General features: G+C 43.0%; 1 protein-coding gene across 1 annotated transcript in view; it reads left to right on the forward strand.

The window, feature by feature from the left end:
* LOC126199238 (myrosinase 1-like) overlaps window positions 1-14322 on the forward strand; it is a 111108-nt gene that overhangs the window by 70740 nt on the left and 26046 nt on the right. The window contains exon 7 of the mRNA XM_049936030.1: window positions 8097-8244. Within this exon, the coding sequence (XP_049791987.1) occupies window positions 8097-8244 (148 nt within the window). The remainder of the gene's footprint in view (window positions 1-8096; window positions 8245-14322) is intronic.

The raw sequence follows: 14322 nt of genomic DNA on the forward strand, positions 1-14322 counted from the left end.
ATGATCTTCACTATTCAAGATTAAATCTAACTTTGGCACAGAAAGGGGTGAATTATACTGGCACTAAAGTCTTTGGTCACTTACCAAATAGTATCAAAAGTCTGACAGATAACCAACAAGTATTTAAGAAGAAATTAAAAGAATTTCTGAATGACAACTCCTTCTACTCCATAGAGGAATTTTTAGATATAAATTAAGAAAAAAAATATATTAAAAAAATAAAAAAATAAAAATAAAAAATAATGAAAAACAAAAAACACAATAAAATAAAGTTGTTATATTAACTTAAGTATGTTGTTAAATTAACCTAATTATGTCATGTACTGGAAAATTCGACTCGTTCCACATCTTTACGAAATATCGTATTCATGATCCATGGAACTAGTATTAATCTAATCTAATCTAATCTAATCAACACTCCTTGCCCAGCTACGACAACAGATGGAAATAGCGTGGAAGACTGTCTCCAGATATTGGAAGTTCATTCCCTCGCCCCTCTCCTCCAGTCAGTTTCTGTATTTGACAAAATTCAAGTAACTGCAACGTACTCGATGTTGAAGTAGCCAGGAATTTGTATAAGACCATAGAATTAACATCTACTCGTAGTTCTGTTTAGTGGTGGGTCAGAAAAACAGTAATACCCTTTAAGTAACGCTAGACCGTTACTATGATTACAACAGTGCAATAAATAAAGCACTAATGTTCATCTGTAGAGGGTCGCTGCTTCCGGCAAGAGTGGCGTGCACTTAAGGGCGGCGGCTCGATCAAACATCAGCACGAAAATCCCCGTATTTAATGTATTTCTACTCCGTAATTTCTTGACAGACATACACTAGCGTTACATAGCTGAATTTGAATCATACAAATCTATTATTCTGACGCAAAAAATGCCATAGTCTGACTTTTCAAAAATACTAACGACCATTACAATTTTGTAGAATGCGTCACATCACTATTATCACAGTTCTATCTTAGTGTAAGGTCGGATACATTGTACAATGAAAATAGGTTGAAGTGAATTTATTCACTGAAACAAAACGCCAAAGTGCAATTTATCAAATAAGTAGCTGTTTGTTCAATTTTTGTTGAAACAGCAGTGTTATTACTGGTTTGATACTTGCCGCCACGAATTCCTCTCTTGTGCCAATCTTTTCGTCTCAGAGTAGCAATCGCAACCTACTTCCTCAATCATTTGCTGGATATATTCCACTCTCTCATGTCCTCTACAGTTTTTACCTCTATAGCTCCCTCTAGTACCATGGAAGTTATTCCCTGATGTCTTAACAGATGTCCTCCCGTGCTATTCCTTCTTTTTTTAGTTTTCTCCGTGTATTCCTTTCCTCGTCGATTCTGCGGGGAAGCTCCTCATTCCTTACCTTACCATTCCACCCAATTTTCAACATTCTTCTGTAACACATCAGTTGTAACACATCATCTCAAATGCTTCGTATTATCTTCTTTTCTGCTTTTCTCACAGTCCATGATTCACTGCCATACAATGCTGTGCTACAAACGTACATCCTCAGAAATTTGTTCCTCAAACTAAGGACTATACAAAGGACGTTCAAAAAGTTTTGCACAGTCGTCTCTATTTTTTTTATTTTTTGCAGAGGAGAATGAAATTTTTTGTAAACATACTTGGAACATTTAACTTTAACTTGGTGTATAAAAGTATTTTCTTTTATTTACACGTGAGCCATAATGGACGGTGAAGTAGATGTCAGGTTGAGACAACGGTCGGTGATGGAGTTTCTCTTCAGGACCGGCGATGACATTGCCACATCGATTCACAGGAAGTTGCTCCCTGTTTATGGGGAGGACACAGTGGATCGCAGCAGTATCCAGCGGTGGTTGCACAGGTTTCAAGAAGGTGATTTCTCTCTACAGGACAACCCACGACGCGGTAGACCATCGACATTAATGAGTGATGTGAATAAGGAGACCACTGATCAAATCATCCAAAATAACAGATGTGTGACGACACGACAGCTTGCTGAAATTACTCGTTTGTCATTGGGTATCAAAGGTACAGTCACTAGGGTACAGAAAAATCTGTGCACGTTGGGTGCCTACATTATTGATAAGGGAAATGAAAACGATGAGGAAGGATGTGTGCGAGTGTCTCATGCAGACCTTTACTGAAGAGTGGAAACAGTGTTTAAACGGGGTCATTACCAAGGATGAAACATGGTTATTTTTGTCCGAACCTGAGAGCAAGACCCAATTCATGGAGTGGCGTCATCCGAGTTCCCCTCGGAAGAAGAATCCAAGACTTTCACGAACAGAAGGAAGAACGGTGATGGCCTCCTTCCTCTGGGATCAGTGTGGTGTAATTTTCATTGAGTATTTGGAACCTGGCTCCACAATTAACCAGACAGTTACTGTATATCATTGGACAAGCTGCGACGTGCCATCAAGACCACAGACCACAGCTTCAGGGTCAGCTCATCAGACTACACCGTGACAATGCCAAACCCCATACAGCCCTTCTGATGCAGGAGAAAATCAGGAAAATGGGTCTGATTTTTACCTCTTTGGTCGTCTGAAGACTCACCTGCGCGTTAAAACATTTGATAGTGAGAAAGACCTTATTTCGTGTGTCAAGCGATTGTGTAAAAGTCAATTCCCAGAATTTTACCAAAGCGCATTTACATCATGGAAAGAACGTTGGGCCAGATGCGTCACAGCTTATGGAGGCTAATTGAGTAGACTCATTGTATAGCTAAATGTTCCAAGTATGTTCACAAAAAATTTTATTGTCCTCCTGCAAAAAAAAAAAAAAAAAAAAAAAAAAATGACTGTGCAAAACTCTTTGAACGCCCTTTGTATTTGATACTAGTATACTTTGTTGACCGAGAATGCCGCTTTTGCCAGTGCTAGTCTGCTTTTTATGTCCTCCTTGCTCCGTCCTTCATTGATTATTCTGCTGCCTAGGTGACAGAATTCCATAACTTCGTCCACCTCGTGATCCGCAATTCTAATGTTAAGTTCCTCGCTGTTCTCTTTTCTGCTATTTCTAATTGCTTTCGTCTTTCTTCGATTTACTCTCAATCCATCTTCTGTACTCATCAGAATGTGCACTCCATTCAGTATATCCTATAATTCTTTTTCACTTTCACTGAAATTATCAATGTCATCAGTGAATCTTATCACTGATATCCTTTCACCTTGAATTTTAATCACACTCTCGAACCTTTCTTTTAATTTTGTCATTGCTTCTTGGAAGTATAGATTTTACAGCAAGGGCGAAAGAGTACATCCCCGTCGTATTCAAATACTCACCGCTAAATAAATACTGATGCAGTTCTCAGGAACCTTGTGTGCAGACAACCAATTGATAATATCACTTTGAATATTGTTACCATGTAAGTTCGTTACATACCAGCGCCAAACCCAAAGCCCTGTAGCAGTTAACACAGAGAAATCCTATCACTTGGACCGAGTCGATGTCGGAATAAGTCAGTATTCTGTAGCAAGCCAGCACCTTCCCATGGTTGAGGTAGGCCTACCAAACTGGCGGTTCTCTCCAAAAACAGAACGAAAAATTGGCACGTGCACCGTGTCGTTCGAAGTTCATTCAGAGTCCGAGGAAACACTTTAGAAATCATCACACGTGCCGACTGCAACCCTTTTCCAATGGGCTACCTCTTGGAAAGATGAAAACTACATCACCGCTGCAAATGAAAGACAATCCCTTGAGCCGCAACCGTGCTGGGCCTCTATACAAGATGATCCGTTGTGATGTTACAGACTTTCAGGAATGATGGAGAAGGTAAGTGTATCAGTTCGAGATAAGGGACCCTGGTCCGGAAACGGCACATTTGGAAGATATAAACGAAAATCGTCCTCTGTCAATGGGCCTCTTCTGCAGCAAGCTCTTTGGTTTCCATTTTTGGAGAGGTGGAGTCACAGACCGAAACAAGAAAACATGTCCAGTGAACATGGGTCTAAGGTCTTACTACTGTGAAGTTTTACTACTGTGGAACACATGTCGTATACTGCACATGTCTAAATGCTCGTAATTCTTAAGGTATGCATTTAGAGCCCATGTTTACTACACAATTTTCTCTTGATTTGGTCCATAATACCTTCGTCAAAAACATGGAAAGCAAAGAGCTCGCAGTAGAAGAGGTCCACGCTCAGAGATATCAGAACTATTTTCGCTTATAACTTTCGACTCGGTAGTTTCCGGAGCAGGGTGACTTACTTTACATTCACCTTCTACATCATACCTGAGAGTTTGTAACATAATGACGGAATTCCCGTGTATACTCTTGTAACTATCCTCTCCACGAAAACACAAGTGACTTCAGCTTATAAGTACAAATACATCACATTCAAAAATACACTGTAAGGAAAGAAACCGACGCACCACGAAGGATTTAGGCAAAATGGTCACAAATTGATATTCATACAGGTATCGACGGAAAATGCAACTCTGGCGGCCGATGGGTGAACGTGTGACGCTGCAGCGCAATTTCACCGTGCAGCTGACAAGGATAGTAAACAGGGGACATGTCGATAACAGGGCATAAAGTCTTTGTGAATTTCATTCCGTGTACTCAATTGGACAGAAACTATGACTCGCAGACAGGTGCATGAACAATGCACGCAGATATCAGCATTCGAGAGAGGACGTGTAGTCGTGCCTAAAGAAGCTGGTTGGACTAATCGGCAAATTGAACGGAAGCGATGCCACTATTCGAGGTTGTTGGCAGGAATGGGTGAACCACCGCCGAACACAGCGTCAAGAAGGAAGCGGTCGACCTAGAGAGACGACAGAATGAGAGGACCGAGCACGCGTCATAGAGGCACCCAGAGCCCCAGATTCATCATTACATGCGACTTTCATTAACCATTGTAAGGCGGCTCGCAGAAAAGGGGACTGAGCTGACGGCGCTCTTGCACCTATTACCATTGACCTCTGAACGCCAACAAGCCTTTTGCAGTGGTGTCGGGAACATTCGTCTGGAATCTGACTGACTGGAGTAGACTTGTCTTCAGTGATGAGTCTCACTTCGAACTGAACCCCGATGACCAGCGATGATGTGTCTGGAGCAGGACCTCTTTGATTGCCATCCGCGGCGCTCTTACCGCACAGCAGTACGTCGACGATATTCAACCCCCCCGTCTTGTTTCCCTTCATGCCACGCCACTCTGGGTGTACATCTCAGCAAAGCAATGCCCGCCTACTCACGGCAAGAGTTTCTACTGATTGTCTTGGTGCTTACCAAACCCTACCTTGGCCAGCAAGGTCGCCGAATCTCTCCACAGTTGAGAACGTTTGGAGCATTATCAGCATATCTCTGGTCGGCACGAAAGCCAGAGCCGCGTTGGCTGCAGAAGGCCAGAATGGGGCATAACCTTGGCGGAGGTTGTTTTGGTGCGTATGTCCCCATGAAGAACTTGGGCAGGTGAAGGATCAGTAACGTTTAAACGGTGTGATAGTGGTTCTGAGATGTTCCGGTTGCCTGGAGAGACTGCGCCTGAAATGGGGCGCACCCTGTGGTCTGCTGTTTTGGGCGCCCCATTCTTCTTAACAGGATTGTGGCAGCCGTTTGCGACGTGCCGATGTATTGTGTCCTCTTGATAATATAAACTGGCAGTGCACCCATGGTCTGTTCGATCAACTACATGATCCAGTCACAGTAATGTGACCAACACCTATGTTTGACGTCAATGTGCAATTATCATACACAGACCCAAGATGGCAGCCCTAGCAATAAAGGGTATATAAAGCCTGTCGGGGGGGCGCGGAAAACCGTGTAGTCGTTGACGTAATGCGGAAACGGGGCAGTTTATCTGACGCTCATAAGGGTACGATCACTGGCTTTGCGGCCATCGGTGGAAGCATTTCCGAAACACCTAAGTTTCTAAACTATTCGCGAGCCGCTGCGGTTAAAGTATACCATGCACAGCAAAATGGTGCTGTCCAAAACTGGCGCAGAGACAAATTTAGTGCACCACTGGCCATAGATGACAGCAGTGAACAATGGCTGCGGAGATATGTATGGGTGAATAGACGTGCAATTCTTGAATGATTGACCACCCATATGAACCAAGGGGCTACCAACAGTATTTCCTCCACAACTGTGCAGCGAACGTTGCTCCGTATGGGTCTCCACAGCAGACGCCTGGCTCATGCACCCATGCTGACTACTGTTCATTGGCGAAGAAGGCTCGAATATGCATGCCTGTACCGCAACTGTGTAGCGACAGGTGGCCTTTTCAGATGAATCATGTTTTATGCTCCATCGGTCTGAGGGCCGTTGACGTGTAAGGCGTGAAACGTCTGTAAGCAAACACCCTGCAACAGTTGTCGAAATGGAAGAGGCCAGAGTTGGAAGTCTTAAGATCCGAGGAATATTTTTTTGGAATTCCCTGGGTGCTCTCGTCATTCTGAAAGCCGCAATGCATTAACACAGGTATACATCTATTCCTGGAGACCAAATCCACCCCTACGTGTAGTTTGTTTTCCTCGGCACAACGGCATCTAGCACTAGGACAATGCAACATGTCACACGGCTCACAGTGCACGTCCGTGGTTCGAAGAGTACCAGGACGAGTTTACGGCACTCCCAGGGTCAACAGACTCGCCAGATTCAAACCTAATTGAAAATCTGTTGGACCAGCTCGATCGGGCTCGATTCTCAACCAAGAAACTTAGCGCAGCTGGCCACAGCACTGGGGTCTACATGGTTCCAGTCCCCTTTGGTACCTTTCACAACCTCACTGACTCTTCCCCTCCACATCTCGTAGCAGTCTGTGCTGCAAAAGGTTGTTATTCAGGCTTTTGGTGAGCTCTTAATTAATGTGAGTGAAGAGCGTAATATGACAGGAGAAACTGAAGAATTATGCGATTAGAATTATTGCGCTGAGGATTATTTTAAAAAAACAGATTACATTAATAATTTAAGGGGGGTAGGACGTCAAACGGGACGACTTGGAGCAGGAGAGACACCACAGGACTTTTTAATTTCCGCTGTCTATACTTTTAAATATAAATTCATACAACTATGTCAGAGTGACCAGAAAGTAGACAGGACTTACACTTATAGTGGTGGAAGTTCAAAAATTTAAGGAAATAATTTATTTTTTTACATGTGTATTTCTTTTTTTTTTTTTTCACTTCCAATTGGCTGCATATGTTGCTATAGGTACACTTTTCTTCATAGGTAAGGGAGATTCTTCGATGAATTTTGCACAGCATACAAATCGCACGTACAGGTGTATGAAAGTCTAGAATTTTCTAAATCTATTAAAAACTGTGGTAAAAATTGAGATAATTAACTATAAAATTTGAGTTTTTTCTATACATCAAGTTTAAAATGTAACAGCACATTCATTTTTTCATAAATTAAATAATTTCATACACCTGTAAGTATGGTTTGTATGCTGTACAAAAATCATCGAAGAATCTCTCTTCCTTATGAAGAAACGTGTACCTATACCAACAAAGGCAGCCAATAGAAGTGAAAAAATGATGAACTTTCACATGAAAAAAAAATTATTTTGCTATTTTTTGAACTTCCACTTCTATGATTGTGAATCCTTAATCGCCGGCCGGTGTGGCCGAGCGGTTCTAGGCGCTTCAGTCTGGAACCGCGCGACCGCTACGGTCGCAAGTTCGAATCCTGCCTCGGGCATGGATGTGTGTGATGTCCTTAGATTAGTTAGGTTTAAGTAGTTCTAAGTTCTTGGGGACTGATGACCTTAGATGTTAAGTCCCATAAGAGCCATTTGAACCATTTTTTGAATCCTTAATCCTTCCTGGTCATGCTGACAAAGTTTTATGAATTTATTCGTAAAAGTATAGACAGTGGAAATTAAAATGTCCTGTGGTGTCTCTCCTGCTCCAAGACGGCCCGTTTGACGCCCTACCCCCCCTTAAGGATTTATGGGATTGAAGGTTAATGTACAAATGAATGTAAGAGAGGGTATGAAGAGTCTTTGTTGTCAGCTAACCTACAGTTTATCCCATTATTGGACACATTTTAGCTATATTCGGCACGGACAGTTCAGCACCGTGCTAATAACCGCCTTGCCGTTGTCGTGGAGTCCACAGTGGATGACGTAATCTGGTCTGCTGTTGGCAGCTGGGGATGTACGCACACCCCATCTTTTCGGACAGCGGCGACTTCCCGGAGGTGGTGAAGCAGAGGGTGGCGGCCAACAGCGAGGCAGAGGGCCGCACCAGGTCGCGGCTGCCCACGCTCTCCCAGGAGGAGATAGACTTCATCAAGGGTGAGTCATCAGCGTCACCAATAATGACACATTCTATGCAGAGATCGACAGACCTTACACTGTCTGATCAAAACTATCGAGACACCTGTTAGTGGACATTAATGAGAGGTATGTTCAGCCTTCGCTTTTATGATGGGTTGATCTCTACTGGGTACTCTTCCAATGGGGTCTATGAATATCTGTGGAGGAATGGCAGTCCTTTCTTCCCAAGAGCGGAAACCAGAGAAAGTAGTGATGCTGGATGCTAGGGTCTGGAGCGAAATCGACGTTCTGACTGACTCTAAATGTCTTCCACCAGGTTCAAGTTGGGGCTCTGGGGAGGTCAATCTATTTCAGGAATGCTATTGACCACAGACGATTGCGTCGCAGATGCTGCTTTATGACATGGTGCATCCTCATGTTAGTACAATCATCGTTTCCGATCTGTTCCTCTACTGTACTCAGTAAACAATGCTGTAAAATGAATTCATATTCTTTCGCATTTTGAGTTTTCTGAAGCGCAATAAGGGGATCACACCCTAATCACGAAAAACACCCCATACCGTAACACCACCTCCTCCATACCTCCCCGTTGGCACTACACAGGATGGCAGGCAAGGCCTGCCACAGGTTGTAGCGTGATTCGTCACTCGAAATCACTCATGTCCAGTCATCTATGGTCCACGTCGTTTTAGACTGACTATATAAATTTGTGGCTTATGAGGATCCCCTCAACCATTGTAACCCATTATTTTTAACTCCCTACGCACAGCCATTGCGCTAGGTGGGCTGCAGGTATTACTCTGGAATTCAAGAGTGATTCCTTCCGCTGATTTCACTCGGTTTCTCACAACCACCCTCCGCAATAGTTGACCGTCCTGGCCGTCAGTACATGACGCCTCCCTGGAATCAGTTTAGCTTTGGTTGTTCCTTCGCGTTTTCATTTCACAGCAACAGTCGACTTTGGCAACTGTTAAAGGGCTGAAATGTCCCTGATGGACTTGTCACTCAGGTGACAACCAACGACTAGTCCATGTTCGAACTTACTGAGCTCTCCTGGCCGATCCGTTCTTCTCTTATTGCTTCTCTACTGCCAACCTGAGCTCTCCTGGCCGATCCGTTCTTCTCTTATTGCTTCTCTACGGCCAACATAATACTCCCCATCTCCTTTTGTGTTGGCGATTCCGACTCTGGTGACGTATGATAGTCGACTTTCATTACATAGGAATGTACGGATAATTTGATTAGGTAGCGTACCTCGCGAAGTCACAGTGCTCTCTCTCTCTCTCTCTCTCTCTCTCTCTCTCTCTCTCTCTCTGTGTGTGTGTGTGTGTGTGTGTGTGTGCGTGTGTGTGTGTGTGCGCGTTTGTGTGTGTCGCGCCTGACTGCTCAGCTGGTGCCCTCGTGTCAGTCCTCGCAGAGAAACGTGGCTCCTGTGTAGAAACCTATTCTCGACTTGAGAGCTGGGCAAGTCTGTCCCTTTGTTTGAAGGTGTGGTCGCCTTAGATGCTTCTCCCATGCTGAAATATGCAATTCAAGTGTCCAATTTCTGTCTCTTTGCTACACAGCACGTTCCTGCAGCCTTCGCACACCAGAGGTGCGGGAGTGTTCATTATTAGGGACGTGTGATTTTGTGCAGTTTCCTACCATGTTATTGGTCTCAGCACTTTTAAATCTACCCGGCTTTTACTTTCGTATTCATTTAACTTTTACATAGGGAGGTAACCCTCTTTGAATGCATGAAAATTATGTGCTATTCGTGTTTTTCCGGTTCTGTGCCTCAGTCTCTAAAAACGAAACCCTTGTAGGACCGCTTTGTTGTCGGTCTCTCCGACAGATAAGATCCCTTTTTCTCAGGAACGAGTAGAAATATCGAGTTGAAATTTGTCACATACTACGGTCCATAGTCCCTTGGCGGTATAAAACTTTTAAGCTTCTAAGTCAATTTAATCAAAAGATACGCACGTTTATTTCAGATATTTTGATACTCAAAAGCTCACTCATCAAAATTATAGGGTACTTCCCGTTGACCTGGAATCATGGATATTCGCAATAAGTAAGGATTTACAGTATAAAGTAAAAATCCGAAATTGTTAATTTGTAATTATATACCACGAAAAAGTATTTGTTTTATCATTTGCTATCCAATTTCTTACCTGAAATTAAAATATTATCAAAAAGCTAGGAGTCCCTGGGACCTATAGCTTGCCAGTATCAGTGTCAATAGCAGCCAAAAATCATCAGTGTCCTCGATTGCCACAATGGATAAACTGTCTGTGTACATGATAAAGTATCTACGGAACCCTCAGTGCGCCAGCGGGCATTTTTTTCACGTAAAATAAAAAGTAATTCTAAATATGATGATATAGTTTCATTCCATGCGTTTTGTCTTTAAGAAATCATTTCTGTGTCCACATCGGACGCTCCCTGTAACCGCTGCACCATGTGTAAGGACCCCTTGTAGCCAGAACACTGGTCTATCAGTTTACATAACATAATTTAAAAAATGTTTAATTCTGACAAACTGGTGACGTGCTGAAACAAATGTTATTTTCTTCGTCGACAAGATCTAGGCAAAAACGTTCACCGAAAATAGACTTTTGTCGATATCGCAAAAGTACGCCGATAGAGAACTCACTTTATAATGCTGGTATCAAACTGCGATTAAAATCTTATGTACCATTCTCAAGTTATGTTTTCCACCAAATTGAAAAATACAGTTTCGAGGAAAATGCCTTTAAGTTTTGGTGTTTTTTTTTTCTTTAGTAGTTAAACATACCTCTAATCAGCGATTCTTCGACCATGCAGCAATACTTCCAGATGCAAAAGGAAGTCCTCCTCCATCTTCCTCGTGCCTATGTTTGTCCTGAGGGCCTCTTGTCAGCTTCTATTATCCGCTGCTCTGCTCGATCGATACGTTTTTATTCCGCTTTTGTGGAGAAGTTGTAACAGGCTGGTCCGATCTCAAGATCATAATTCCCATAATGCCTTTTATGCCTTCGATGAAATTACGTGGCGACTACTTATTTCCCGCAATGAATGATTTTCACAGACATTTTTATTGTAACTGGGGTCCACACTATAATAAAGCAGACATCCCAGAGAACATTTTAAGCCAAAAAACAAAGATTTTTTCAAATTTTCAAAGAGGACTACCACCTTAATCATTTGACTCTATTTCACCACGACGCAATAATTTACATTTTTCTGGATATAATGGAAATCAAACAGCCAACCAGTTGCATGTCAAAAGTTTACTGAAACTTTTATCTAGGTTTCCACAAATGTAAACCCGTCTTCCACAGGGGAAGTAACAACAAGTGTTGTATACTGTGTGAAAATAGAAACGAAGTCATAAGGCTTAGTCAACAGTATCCATGTAAATGCTGTGGCATAGCCATAAGGCTTGATCAACAGTAAAAATGACCCATATAAAATCTAAGGCGGATGTACAAAACACACACACACACACACACACACACACTCTCGGCGCACGAGCGCGCACGCAAGCTTGATAGATTTTACATGGATCATTTTTATTGTTCACCAAGCCTTATGGCTATGCTACAGCATTTTTATGAATCATTTTACAGTTGAATAATCCTTATAACTTCGTTTCTCTTTTCACACAGTATATAACACGTGCATGTTTCCACAAATGTAAACCCGTCTTCCACAGGGGAAGTAACAACAAGTGTTGTATACTGTGTGAAAATAGAAACGAAGTCATAAGGCTTAGTCAACAGTATCCATAACCTCTTCTGAGTAAGACAGGTTTATATCTGAGAGAAACCTAGGTAAAGGTTTCAATAAACTTTTGACATGCAACTGGTTGGCTATTTGAGTCCTGTTGCGTCCATAATTCTACAGTTGACGACTACTGCCATATTCAAAATTTCATATATAATCATTTTTCCCTTTTTTCCTGGACTGTTCCTGTTCATTTGTAAACCTAGTTTTCCTTATCTCTAAATTCCTACACTCCTTTTGTGTGAAGTGTTTACACATCCATTATATCAATATGTACAACATTTGGATGTATTAACAATGTCGGTTTCCGATTGCACTAGAAAATGACTTCAATATGAGAGCTGAAACTGACCGTGAAGTAAAAAGAACCTTTTTAGCAACAGGAGCGGCTAACCATCAAGTGGGGTGTGTCCCAGACCGGGTATCGAATCTGTATTTTCTTCTTTTCACGAGCAGCTGCCTTAACCACCAGGTTACTCGAGAGTCCTGACCCTAACTGTCCTTGTCATTTCATCTCCGATTTCCGAACGCTACCTCCAGACGTTATCCGATGGCGCATGTAGAGGTAGCAACCACTGGGAAACGGTGGAGGAACGAGGCCTATTTAATAATTCATGTATACAACTGTTGTGAAAGACTGGGAAGAAGCCTTACCACATCCTCGATAAAATGTGATCTGAGCACTTCGTGTAAGCTACATGAATCTCACGCTTCCGCTGTGACACTTTCTACACAATTTTTTCGCGAGGCAGCGAGGCGATTCATCAGGAAATCTTTCTTCCTGCCACCTATCTGGGAACAGATTGTACATTGACGGAACAAAAATTAGTGTGGTGTAAGTGTGTGGAGCAAGCAGGAAACCATGCCGCGAAGACGACTCGTACTTCCTACAGCCAACTGAGCGAGTTTGAAAAGGGTCAGACTGTGGCCTTCCGAGTAGTGGGATGGTCCTTTCGTAGAATCACCACACAAGTTGGACGTGCTGGTATCAGTGGTCACGTGATCATTCCCACACCCATAGACGAAGTTCTGGACGTCCACGCAGCATAAACGTCTGCCAAGATCGTAGTATTGTTAAGGGCAGCCGTGGCAGATCGTACAGCTACCACAGCAAAGACAAGCCCTCTTGTCTGTGCAAACCGGTTATTAGCAGTTGGACTACGGGCACGCAGACCTCTAGCCCGTCTTCCACTCAAGCCGCAGCATCCATGTGCGCGGCTCGACTGGTGCTGTCAAAGGATCACCTGGCAGCTGGAACTGTGCGCCATAGTCTCCAGCGATCAGAGTACATTCCACTTGCACGCAAGTAATGATCGTCTGCACGTACAACATAGACCTGGCGAGCGTGTCGTAGAGTGCATTCGTCCAAGACAGTTTCGTTCCACCCTAGGTCTTATGGTCTGGGGTGCAATAAGCTACAACTCCCATTAACGTTTGGTGTTTCTAGAGGGGACGCTAACCAGCGCTCGGTACGTGCAGAATGTTCTCAGACCCGTTCTTTTGCCGTTCTTGCAACAGGAAGGTGATCTGTTGTTCCAGCAGGATAATAATCGCCCGTGATACTTAAAGTGCTCTGCAAGACATACAGTAACTTCCTTGGTCAGAACGATGTCTGGACTTGTCTCCAATCGAGCACGTATCGGATATGTTATGACTCGTCAACCAACAACTCTTACAGTAACATGTGAACAGGTCGAGCAGGCGTGGCATGACATATCCCAATACAATATTGGCCATTATGTATATTCGACTGGTTGCCAGAGTCAGCGCCTACAGTGCCGCTCGTGGAGGCTACACCACGTACTAACATGGGTGTTGCAGCATGGATCGATACCTCGTACCTCAGGACCGCTTGTGCTCTTGATGTGTAAATGTGATCATTTCATGCGCTCCATACGCACTGTTGCAACAATAATATTGAGTGACTTTGAAACCTCTAAAAAGGTGCACTAATTCCTTTCCCGGCAATGTAGTTAGACGACAATGGCTACTGCAAAAATAGCTTTGAATGAATGGCAGCTTCTTACAGTAGTGGATGCCATCCATGAGACAGACATTTGGGAGTCGCCATATCGCTATGCCCGATACACCCTGTAATTTCAAAAGGTTTCTTCACACATAAAAAACTTATGCACTCTACATGTGCTCAATGAGAAACAGCAAAATTTTGTCAATGATATAGATCTACCTATTCAATCTGTATAATGAGCAAGCAGTAAAGGAAACAAAAGAAAAATTCGGAGTAGGTATTAAAATCAATGGAGAAGAAATAAAACTTTAAGGTTCCCCGATGACATTGTAATTCAGTCAGAGACAACAAAGGACTTGGAAGAGCAGTTGAACGGAATG

Source organism: Schistocerca nitens, chromosome 8 (genome assembly GCF_023898315.1).
Source record: "Schistocerca nitens isolate TAMUIC-IGC-003100 chromosome 8, iqSchNite1.1, whole genome shotgun sequence".
NCBI lineage: Eukaryota > Metazoa > Arthropoda > Insecta > Orthoptera > Acrididae > Schistocerca > Schistocerca nitens.